The sequence below is a fragment of the Acyrthosiphon pisum genome, chromosome A2 (assembly GCF_005508785.2).
Source record: "Acyrthosiphon pisum isolate AL4f chromosome A2, pea_aphid_22Mar2018_4r6ur, whole genome shotgun sequence".
In the NCBI taxonomy this organism is placed as follows: Eukaryota; Metazoa; Arthropoda; class Insecta; order Hemiptera; family Aphididae; genus Acyrthosiphon; species Acyrthosiphon pisum.
The window spans coordinates 7,104,320-7,117,607 of NC_042495.1; the positions used below are offsets into that span (position 1 = coordinate 7,104,320).

The 13,288-nt window shown below is 31.7% G+C and overlaps 1 protein-coding gene and 1 long non-coding RNA gene across 3 annotated transcripts in view; one reads left to right on the top strand and one right to left on the bottom strand.

Annotated features, from left to right (window-relative positions):
* Window positions 1-4,931, bottom strand: part of LOC100169458 (facilitated trehalose transporter Tret1) — a 10,530-nt gene extending 5,599 nt beyond the window's left edge. The window contains exons 1-4 of one of the 2 annotated variants that reach the window (XM_016805129.2): window positions 4,579-4,931; window positions 654-783; window positions 526-566; window positions 322-460 (exon numbers count right to left, since the gene is read on the bottom strand). In XM_016805129.2, coding sequence (XP_016660618.1) covers window positions 322-460; window positions 526-566; window positions 654-711 — 238 coding nt within the window. In that variant the 5' untranslated portion in view covers window positions 712-783; window positions 4,579-4,931. Of the gene's footprint in view, window positions 1-321; window positions 461-525; window positions 567-653; window positions 784-4,577 lie in introns of both variants that reach the window. The other variant, XM_001950311.5, reaches the window with a different exon arrangement.
* The window catches only part of LOC107883974, a 63,741-nt gene that overhangs the window by 17,089 nt on the left and 33,364 nt on the right, over window positions 1-13,288 (top strand). The gene's annotated exons all lie outside the window — the stretch shown is intronic.

The window sequence follows — 13,288 nt, forward strand, 5'->3', positions numbered from 1 at the left end:
GTAGTGGTATAGTGTTTAAAATGTAGGTGGGTAGTCAGAATTAATATGTGCACTCTAATATAAATGTTTGAATCCGCCACTGCAAAACTGTAACTCGTTATTGTAAACCAACGTTATACTACGTAAATTTAGTACTTAGGTATTACAGTGAAACCTACCCTAACGAACACTTCTAAATAGCGGATATTTTTTGAGAACAAACTATACAAATGCACCAAACTGAACCCTCTGAAAATACTGATACAATTTCAGTGACAGAGAGTGTCCGGTATTCAGAGGTTTTATTGTATTAAGTTAGATTGTGATGTATTGTGTTCTTACCGTACCAAGATGACTCGGAATCAGTTATTAAAAATTCAGCATTTGGATTTTTGTAAAGTGAACCGATTACGACCGTAGCCATTGCCAACTCCATTCCAACGTTTACTAGTAATAAACTCTGGACCATCGTAGCAAGTAGCTGTAAAATAATGTATTATTATTAGCTTTGCTTTTATTAAAAAGTACGCAGAGATACTTGCTTACTTGCGCAATGGTAGCCTTTCTGCCATACGTAACTTTTGTTTCTAAAACATAATATAATTTATACCTACTATGAATTATATTCGATGAAAATATACTAAGAATAAATGTGTACAACATTGGTTACATACCCAAGTCGTTCTCACATCGTATGTCGGTAACTGCGTGGGGCAAGGGAAATTTTCCCATTATTATACGGTCTTGCCTCCTCCAGACGTATAACACTGGTTGGGGTCGAAACTAAGTGCCGTCAATGACTAAGACACAAATTAAAAATGTACAAATTATGACTTTTGACTGAAATCGAATTGCTACTATATTCAGAAACTGAAAGAATAAAAAAGCGGGTAAGTGCAGTGGGGTGGAGCATGTCAGCGGTGTTTGAAGTTTGTCCATCGTCCGTTCGGTCCTAGGACAGGATAGTGTATTATTACAGTATTTGATTTGAATGAAATGATTGAATTCGATAAAAAAAACGATTCTGAGCGGAGGATCAGTGTAACAATCAGCATTTATATGTAGCAATAAATATTTATATATAGACATTTGTATGTTTAATAAATAATATTAAATAATTTGAAATTAGATTCATAAATAATTATGTTTATGTTCAATAGTGAATTTAATAAATATAAATTCATTAATTTTCATTTTTTAGCGGTTATTTTTAAATTGTATTCGCTTCTATATGGTGATAAACAAATCGTAAGAAAACAAATTGCATAAGAATAGGGTATTTAGGTGGTTTTCTCCGTGGCGTTAAAAAAACTATTTAGAAAATCAAAAAATGATCAATTTAAAGTACCATCTTGATCCAATTTGATAAAAGATAAGTTACTATATAATATGTTGAAATCAATTAAGCACTCATTCTGGTAGAAATGTTGCTTACATGATAAAAAAAAATAAACCTCTAGCTTCCTTGCTCCGCTCAGAATCTAAAAAGAAGTAGATGTAGGTACCATAAGGGGTTTGGATGACTAATATTAATTATAAGTTATTAAACATATTATTATATTACTAAGGTTAATATTTTTATTAATAGCGCAAAATCACGTATTAAAAATTTATCATACAATTATTGTTTATTATTTATATAATCATGCATTGTTCATAAAAGACAAATATGAAATGTAAATATTATATAATTACAATATTATAATTTACTATAACAATTGATTAGTTATAAAAAGGTTTGTGAGTTGTGAGTAATATGGTTGATTCATCCATATTTTAGTGAAATCTAATCAACTGTTTAATATTAATAAAAAAAAACGAAATGTTATTGCATAAGCCCACAAAGAAACTAAAAACACAAAATATAGTACATACATATATTATTTATACTGTTTATTATGAATTATCATAGAAAGATTGCTCATTCGTAATGGACAGTAATTATAGTGTCGTATTGACTTTTATCAAGCTATTCGTAGAAATATGATTTAAATGCAAAATATAATGATTAAATATTAAATTAATATCATTTTATTACTCGAAACAAGATTGTTCAAATAGTGATATTGTGATAACTTACTGATAAGCTCACTGGGAACAGTAATAATCGTTAGTAATTAATACTTGTCAAGACGTACAGAGTTAAAAAAAAAAAACAGAAATTATGTACATAAAAATAAATATAACTAATGACAATATTGGATATTTATTAATTAGATTTTAACTGTTTCCGCGAGGTTCACGACTGATCTTGATCTTGTGATGCAACGTTATTCCATATTATACTCGCGTAACATCGCAGAATTTTAAAATAGAATCTTTAGAAAAAGGGTTCGATAGCAAAAAACAAATCGTCTCAATAATTAAAACATTAGTAAAATATTGTTTTTTACAATTTCCCAATTGCAGTAGTTAAAATCGTTGGAAGCCAAATAACACGTGTATTGTTATACATTAATCGCCACGCAGGACACGGATGTTGATGATTTTTATATTTAGTTAGCATTTTTAATACATTTTTCAACTTCTAATACACAAGAATTACAAACTAGTTAAGACATATTATATATATATTATATTAAACTTATTAATTATATCTGTAATGTATTTTATGGTCTGCTCTATCCAATTAGAAACACATTAAATATTTGAACAGTATGTCTTAGCGCCTGTACGATGGTTTAATAAATTATTATTTGTTCTATTAGATAAAATCAAACTTCAATAATTCCGACTTTGAATTAAAATGTTCAATCAATTTAGTGGTAATGTATTATTTAGTTTTATGTTTCTTATTTATATGATTATTTAACATATAATACGTTCTATTATATATTATTGGTTACCTAGCAGGGATACTTTTTATTAATAATTTCAATTTCAATTGCTTTAATGGTTTTTTTTTTTATTTTATTAGATCAAAAACGCATTTTTTAGGAAATCGTCTTCATAGCTCATCTCATAATTGATGGTATATAATGTCAGCAACTAAAATCATAATAGATTTACAAAACCCTTTGGTTCCAACAAACGGTGGCGACTCTACAAAGTGTTTGGAATTGACAGTAATCATTAATGAAAGTTATATAAACATCGATTTGAAATGACCATCATTTTTCGAGTACCTACCCACCCGTATACGTCATATACGTGACAATCAACCGCATTGTTACTATATTTTTTTCACACCAAACTTTTTGCGACGATTTAGTAAAATATACTTTTATACGGCTTTCTCGTTATCGCGTCCGTAATAATAATTATATATACCGAGAGAGCCGCATCGTCGTTGTAGTCGTCGGCGAAACGGTCCCGGAGCGACCGGGACTCCGTCTCACTTAAAATAAATGAAAATCCCTCAACGTTCCTTATTAATTACACCGGTTATGCGCGCGCCCTTTCGCCTCTTCCGCAGTAATTTATGGCTTTCGCACGGCGGTGAAAAAAAAACATTTGAAAAAAATACGTTCTCCAGCCGTCACCACCACCACCACCACCGCCGCCACAACGTCGACATATCCCGCTGTAGGTAGGCTCGTATTTTACCCATATTATATGCGTTGAAGAACGCAATAATATTACGTGTGGCCTACACACACGCGAACTGACGAGGCAAGGACGACACTGCAGCATCTATCCGGGGTGGGGGGGGGGGGATTTGAGGGAATTCGGCGGTTTTCAACCCGACCCCACGACCGCCGAGTCGGCGACAGTTCGAAAACTGTAATATTATAATTTATAATACATTATTATGATTGTAACACTACGCCCGCCGCTGCAGTTAGGCTACGACGATAATATATCATCGCTTGTACGACCATCACATTATTATAATATCACCTATGATATATTATAGTTGCGTTCAACTCGGTCACGTAGCTTGCCTGCACAATTTTCCAAGAGTGTATTATAATAATATTATGTGTAACGCAAACGAATTGGTGTAAAATGTAAATCTATCGCGACTATAGTATATACACTGGAACACTGCGCGACTGCTGCAGGCTCAAAACGAGCTGGTCGCATAGAATACAAAACAGTTTACTTGAATTTTTTTTCTCATGTGATTGTAGATACTATGCGTGTATTTTTACGTTTAACGTATATACAATAATACGCATCGGTAAAGAGTATTCATAAGTCAAAATGTCGTAACTATAACAATATGATAATGGAGCCCAGGCAAAAACAAGACGAATAAATTTTCATCAAAAATCCGGCCTAGATAATTTTCGATAAACAAACACGGTACTACGAGTATATCCTTGCAAGAACGAGATGGATCCAACAACCCCGATATAACGTACTTGAAGCTGTCTTCTATTTTCTGACGAAAAATTAGATAACTCCGAAAATTAAACTTGTTTTTTTTTTGGAATTGAAAAAATATGTAATTGTCTGGTTTTTGCACGAACCCTTCATATCGTACATTATAATATTATTATGGGTGTTTGTGCTTACGTGCGTGCGTAAAATCGTTAATATAGTCCAAAACACAAGTAAAATTCTTAGCGTCGCATATATATTAAGTATATATTATTATGTTAGCTAAATATTATGCGAATGAATAAAATATAAATCACGTATAATGTAGGTACCTTTAGAGATGGTCTTCGACGGTTAACGCAGCAAGGCAGATCCAGACGTGTTTTACTGAAGCAGACGATTATCAGGCGAACGAATTAATAATTATGATTCGATATTATCGACAATAATATAACAATTACAACAGTCGGGAAATGGAAACAACCGCTGTCGCATTACAACTAAATAAATAACAGTTTACTGCGATTGTCGCTAAACCACAAACTGAGACAATACGTTTTTGGGTTTTCTCGCTGCATAGCGTATTACTGTTACGATTAAATGAATTCCGTGCAGTATGATATTATTATGCCACGCCATTCATCAACTCGACTTATTGATTTAACATCGACCAATTAATTTCATTACGAAAATCGGTCGTGTGGGGCGCGATACGGAACAATAATAATAATAATTATAGTGATATGGGTATTTATGTTGTTAGCAATCAATTAACCGACGGCTGTAAATAAGATAATATTATGTGCATACAGAGCGCGTCCGACGTATTTAATAAACACATATTTATATTGGATTATATTATTATTCTCTGTTTTTGAGCGGCGGGGTTGATGTGATCTGTATTGTGCGCTTTGTACCGTGCCACCGTTCGTCTCAGTGAATCCCACCGGTGACACTACGTATGGATAATAATATTATGCCAAATGTTATGGGCCGACCTCAATTATTTCTTCAAGATAGCCTGCGGTAGTCTCCATATACGATTATTAATTTTAATCTCGTATATTATTATTATTATTATTATTATTACAGTCGTACAACATTACAATTCATGTGCGGCCGAGCTGTAATGTCACATATTATTATAATAAAAAATAAAATATGGACAAGACTGCACACAATAATATGCGAAATCACGAGAAATACGCAATGCGCTGTCAGCTGCGGTGTGTGGAAAAGATTATTGGCATAATACATTAAATTATTATATTATAATATAGGTACATATATATATATATATTATATGTATATTATAATACGTCTAGAAAAATATTCTAAAAACAGTATTTGGCGTGCAGTATTGTGAGAAGAAACGTATTATATAGAGATGTAGGTACGAGATTGATCTAATTTTAAAATTATCCTGCGTGAAAAGTTTGGACACAATAGGTAGGTTTCCGATCGGAATCGTATATGCCGGGGAATGTGAAGTTGCACACGCGTATCGCGAGACATACGTCGAGTGTAGATGGAAAAATACAGATAAACGATGCGGACACCTGTTGCGCGCATTGTCGGAGGATTATTATTTCGTTTCCAAATCCCGTGGACCACGACGCGACGAAAGAAAAAATATAGCGTTCACGTTGTCCGACGGTGTTAGGTTAATGTTATAATACATATTATTATTATTATATTATCATTCTATAAGACGTGTACAATACTTGTCTAAAAAAATAAGATGAGACTTACGGACGGAGACGACACACGCGTGTGCGATAATAATAATAATATAATAACAGTCGCGTGTATACCACGTCGTAGTCTCTGGCGTTTGTCAGTCAGACGTCGGATAAACGGACGACGGCGCGAACGGTCGTGATTTACTGGGAAAAGAAAAAAAACCGTAGCACATGTGTGTTATAGTATTGTTTTCGGATTTCGACGATGAAACGACTGTAAGTACTTATACGAAGAAAAAATTGGTGTGGAGAAACGTGTGCGTACAAAATACAACATATAATATTATAATAAAATGCAACGGCGAAAAGACAAGAAAACATCGTACGACTGGACTATCGGATATCGCTTGTAAGGCATTGTAATTAACATTTTACTATCATAATTATTTTGTGATACGACAATTTTCACTGCAATTGTTTATAATTATGCTATTATAATATTATATAATAGATCTATAATAATTATTAATTATTATAATACTACATTACGATATATACATAATACATATGCTATCGCGGTAACGCGTTATTTCCATGTCAGTGTTATTATTATAGGTACATGTTATATAGATACAAAATATTAATAATTTAATTAATTTATATTATCACCTATACTTTATTCTTAAAAATATTTTCAGCGTCGTCTGATACCGATAACAATAAAATGTTATATAAAAAGTATAGTATTTAAACGACTTCAAATAATATTATTATGTGAATATTATGTTATCGGATATAATAACGTATGGGTAATATACGGGGTATATATTGGGTATGATAATATTGTTTAATAATATGATTTATCGTGGCCCTTCAGTAGCATCATCATGACGACGACGTCAACAGCTTTCGGCCACCATGATAATATTATAATAATATCATAAAATAATGGTAATATGCACCGTGCAGTGAAGTAAGGCCGGGGCCTCCAAGTTACGTCCAAGTTGGGATGGTCGAACAGTACTTTTATCATGACATTAATTAAAAAGCACCGAGATTTTTTTTTTTAATCAAACAAAAGCTCGAAAAGATAATTTTTAAGTAAGTATAAAATGCTAATTTTGAATAAATTTTAGATTCTGATTGGAACGATGAATGCATTTAAATATGAAAACAATATAATACTATTAATTTTATTTTTAAACAGATGTTTTTGGGTAGGTGCAAATTTTTTTTTCTAACCGATTTTCGTAAGCCGATTTCATAACGCTTTGTTTATTGCCATAGACTCAAATCAACAATAATAAAAATTTAATTCCTAACAAAATGTAGCACGTTATATATTACTTACGTCTAGATAATTTTCCACTGCACTATACCAAAAAAAATTTCTATCATTAGGTACCCAATTTTCCTTGTGGAGAAAAATGTCTATATTAGCATCCTACATAATATAATAAATACGATTTTTTTTCATTAAATTCTTAGGCTCAACATTTCATAATTTAATTTCTGTGTTTTAGGGGCATCCGTCTCCTATACCAAGGACTTAGGGCCATCTATTTCACACGCCACTCATTATAACACGTCATTATGCAGGCTAGTATAATATTATGTAGGTAAATGTATACACGACTGACCATCGGAACACACACCAACGTACCTGGTATCGTTTCTATTTTTTTCAAATGTTGAAACGATTAATCACTCGTACCACTGCAGCCTCCTGCGCTGCGCGTATCCTTCTCTCGTTAGACGCGCAACGTCCGATTAGGAATTATTGCAATATAATATTATTATTGACCATATCTGCAGTGTAGTATACTATATATACAGTGGAGGTACAGGGGGAATGGAGTGATCGTCCCCCCTCCCTTGGGCTATAAAAAGGTAATTTAATTTTTGAAAATTCCCCCTCTTGGGTTACTTCTGGATCAGCTATTGATAATATTATTATTATTTCGTACGAAATAACAATAATGATAAGTCGACCGGTGACAGAGATCGCCGCCGGAAACGGACACGTGCAGTGTGTGTGACGTGTGCGCGTTCGTGTCGCCGAATGCGGACTGCCGCTTATTATTATTACTACTTTTCCGTCGGATTAGCTCAATCCGGCCGACTCACGGACGTAACGGCCATATAATATAATATATAACAATAATAGTATAGGTAGGTATATACCTCGTCTGCAGCCCGTGTCCCGCCACTGACGATAGGTCGTCATCATTACTGCGGTCGCCACTGCCACGGCAGCCGCCACTGACTTATATTACACCTATAATGTGCAATATTCGACAGTATTTGTGCGCGTGTAAGGTCCCGCTTGCGCCCGCGATTGTTATATTATTATTATTATTATTAGGAGTTGTATATTCTATAATACACAATATGAACGTCATTTGCACGGTTCGCCGACGCCACCAGTAACACGTTTTCGCCACGACCGTCGTCGTTATTATTGTTATTATTCGTGTGCGATTTATAATAATTTAGAAAACTTGGACATCACGTATACAATAAACATTTTCACCGGTTACTCGTATAGTATATACGTAGGTACCTATGGTTATCGTTATATATAGCGCGGTACGCGTTTTATGAGATTCAACGCTGGTATTAACCAGCTATACCTACACCCGGATATCACACTACGTTTAATATAATATTATTATTATTACAGTTATATACTTACCGACATGATTGACATTGACTACACGCAGTGGCAAAATAGGATTAGCTCTCGTGGTCCGATGCCAGCTGTCGCGCTTCTGCAGTGCAAACCTTGTCTAGAACGACTATACAGTAACCTATCGACCTAACCATATATATCGTGGACCTTATAAATACGACTATAAATCGTTTTGTTTTCGACCGTGTCGCATTTATTTATTTAGTATAGAAAGTCGATAGCGGTGTCTGTTTTGTTTGGGCAGGATTTAATTTTACGAAAACACTTTTTGGAGCAGTTAAAATTCTCAAAAAGTTTCACGTAGGTATAATCATCTCATCTAAACCAAACCCTAATATTATATATTATCTTGTACTAAAAACGGATAATTTTAAATGTCTTTATAGTTTAAACTTTGTACTTTAAAGTTTTTGGAAAAACTGAAAAATAACAGATTTATATCTTCATGAGGTGCTTTTAATCAAATCTTGAACATTTTTGTGTAAGCCCTTTTAAAGAGTCTTCGAATGTGATTATTTTTATTGTATGCAGTACCTACGTACTAATGGAGTAATGAACAAACAATATATTTTTTTTTGTCTTTTCTAAACAAACAAATAAAAAAAACTTGTAACTTATAAAAAAGAAAACTATATTGTATTTATATGATTCTGAATTCTGAAAAATATAATAATCATAGAAATAACGCAAGACTCGAAATCTGATTTTTATAAAACAATATTTTTGTGGCATTGGCTGTAGATATACCACTCAATTTGAATAAGAACATTATTATATTTTCACATTTCGGTCTCAATCCGCAGGAATCTAACAGTTTGTTTATACCTTTACAATGACAAAATAATCTATATTTATTTAAATTAAACGATTAACTATGTACTATGAACTATAAAGTGTATTATTTGCTGTGAGGGAACAATGTCTATAGCAGTGGTTTTCAACCTGTGCGTCGCGGCTCCCAGAGGCGTCGTCGGTTATTATCAAATATTAAGTGAGCTACGTTCGAAAACTAAAAATAAAATTGTAATAAATTATAGTTTTTGCTATCTACTTTTCGCTGCCGTGTAAGTCTGCGCGCCCTATACATGTTGTACGCACTTGGGTATGTGTGAGATAGATCGGCCGATCGACAGATTTCATCATTGAATAAAGTTAGATTGAATAATGTAAATTTGTTTGTTTTAAATTTGCGTATGAGAGCAGCTATATATTTGATTTCAAAATCAAAAGGAGCCGTGGACCCAAAAAGGTTGAAAACCACTGGTCTATAGTATTCATGATGACGTGTTGCTTAGTCGACTGCAAATATATTTTTATTAATAATCTATATTTATTTAGTTTTCTAAGACCTCGTTTCAATATAGACATATAGTGTGTACAGTGTACCTATTTAGAACTATTCAAGTATCTATAAAAAAGAACTCTGCGTCAAATTTTATTAGTTTTAATATTGTAACATTAATAAAAATTAATTAATCAATCAATCATCATAAAATATTTTTCCTTTCATTGGAAAATAAAATCTAATTTTAGAAATAATTGTATGCTGGCTGCATCTGACGGTGGTTTGGATTTTTGGAATCAGTACATACCGGGTTTACCAAATAGGAAGGTACTCCCAAAACTACAATATAAATAAATTAATTTAGGTAGGTACTATGGAAACATTTTGCAATTCAATTTTTCAGTTTTTTGATTAATGGTATTTTAAAATCTTAAAATCATCATAAATGACAATATTAACATCGAACCACATTAAACAAATAGTGGCAAAAGTGAAAAAAATAACAAGAATTATATATACTACCAGAAAGTCACATTTGGCCCGGTGACAGAAGGGTCAGTTCAACGGTGGTATCATCTACAATTCTCCAAGTGTGTTTAGATTATAATATTATGAATAATAGTATAATATTAATTATGCCTTTATTATAATACCAAATTGTTTATAATAAATTATAATATTGATGGGCACCTTTTTTTTTTGTTACCTATTGAATAATTTTATTAACAAAACAAATTTTTGTCAAGCTTAGCAAACGTGCCAATATATAGTAACTACATGTATAGGAACTATATTAAATATAATACGAATCGAGTTTTATTTTCAGAAATAGTGACGATATGCGACTGAATAATTGTAGAGAATAAAATGCATGGCAGTAGAATGACGTAAGTATATATAAAGTATGGACACGACAAATAGAGATCCGTCCCTAAGAAGTAAAAGTTTTGTTTCTTGACTGAGTTCGAGGGGAATGCCATGGGTATTGAGACTAAAGTGTGATACGTACATAAAGGAAACTCATATACACGAAAAAAAAAGTTTTGAACAGTTCAAAGACAGGCTAATGTGGGTCATGTACCTCGGGATAGGGGAAAAGTTATACTGAATAAGGGCACTTGGCATATTATATTCTCATGACGATCGTGACTGTTTTCTTCTTTTATTCGCATTGTAGGTACTTTTTAAGCATAAACTTAAAAACAATGAATATAATACGCACCATTAAAACGTTTAAAGTTGTTCAAACAATAAACATTTGTTATACTTATATGCGAGTGTAATACAATAATAACGTCCCACCGAAAACAATAAATTACTATAGGTTATGTACCAGCTTCTGCTATTATTATTGATGGCATTCGCTCATTCGTATTTCATTTTGATTTTTGGTGACAATGTTTACAATGTTTTGCTGCTGCAGTCGTTTCAGACAAGAAAAACTTTCAAAACTATATTACAAATTGCATTGTACCTATGCAAAACTTTATTTTGCTTTTAAACACAAATACCTGCAAACTAGTGCAAGGCGCGCGTTCTTCAAACTAAATCCAACAAAGTACATAGGACAAGTAATAATTAAACCTGTTCAGACATAGTGATGAGGCAACTAATAATGACCTATATAGATGTTTTTGCAGGGACCACGAAATGTTCAATTGATGTATAATATTATTTAAATCCCGGATTCCCAGTCTGAGATTTAACGGGACCCATGATCCACGAGCCCCAATTCTAAATCGACAGCACGTGACGACCAACGAATAGAGAGAATAATGTTCTAAGGATTTAACCAATATTTATTTTCTAATAATATTATAAATAGGGATCAAAATGCCGGAAAAATTCAGGAGGTATTTTCGGAAAAAAGTGGTTTTTTCCCAGAGCCTCGGAAAACGTGGAAAAATTGGAGAATATTCCCGAAAAAAACCAGTTTTCAGAAAATTAAAAAAAAAACCGAATTTTCGGAAAATTAAAAATTTTATTTACGCTTAAAAACTAAAATAATCTATGTGAAAAAAAACCATTTTAAAAAATGTGGGTAAGTGGATGTCGCTCTACTGTACAGTAGGTTACAAGTGGGTCACTGTATAATGGATAGTATTAAATTTGAATTCAATGATATAATATCACAATATCACTGTATAAGAAAAACGATTGTGAGCGGAGACAGTATGTCAGTCTAGGTATAAGGTATCTTATATACTTATCTATGGTATTAAAAAAAAAATTGACCAATAATAGGTATCTATAATAAATTCCAAATTAATCATATCACAATATCCATTAGGTACTTATAACGCGTTATACATCAACAACAATTCGTGGTACTATCATAGATATATAATAGTATACTTTAGAAGTTTCAAGTACCCACGAATAATATTATACAATCACAACAAAATAACTAAAATAGTTATCCTAGGTTTTTAATATGTAATTTCGTCCAAATTTGTACTTAAAATGACTATAAAAATAAGCTGTGTAAATGTATTTTTTAGATTTTTTGGTAACAGAATTAATTACTTACGTGGAATCTTGTTTTAAATTTTCAATTCTTAGATACAAAAATTGAACATTTTATAAATTTTTAACTACAAAATAATTATTGAATCTTAAATTTGATAAATTTTTTCAAAATTCGATCTTTAAATGCTTATAAAAAAAAATTGTGCCTATGTATTTTTAATATTTTTCAACTGATATTGTAACAATATATCAGGAGCTTTGTATTAAATTTATACACTTTTTGGCCCAACAGATAAAACTTTATTGATATTTATAGAAAAAAAACTAAAAAAATTGAAAACTGAAAATGTCCGTAAACAGCTCAAAAAGAGTCAAAATATTTTCAAAATTGTATGGTGTATAGGAATAGGAAATGCTAATATAAACATTCAGTAAAATGTTCATGTATCTACAGTTATTCGTTTTTGAATTACAACAAAATAAGGAAATCGCTACATGAGAAATCGAGTGAATATCCAATGTTGTAAAAATTTGAATTTCAAACGATCATAAAAATTTAATTTGACTTTCTTATAGATATTTTTTGTTTGATAAAGGTAGATAATCTTATAAGGAATCTTGTATTACACTTTCATATCTTAGATTTAAAAGAAAAATTTTTACAAATTCTTAACTCAAAATAATTTGCTAATTTTCGTGATTTTTCCATATTTTGTCAATTTTTGAACTTTAAATGCTAATAAAAAAAAACTGTGACTAACGATTTTTAATATTTTTCATCTGCTTTTGAAACAATATACTAGGAGCCTTCTATTAAATTTTCAAGCTTTTTTATCCAACAAATAAAATTTTATTGATATTTTTAGAAAAAAAACTAAAAAAAAAAATGGAAAATGAAAATGTCCGTATAAGAGG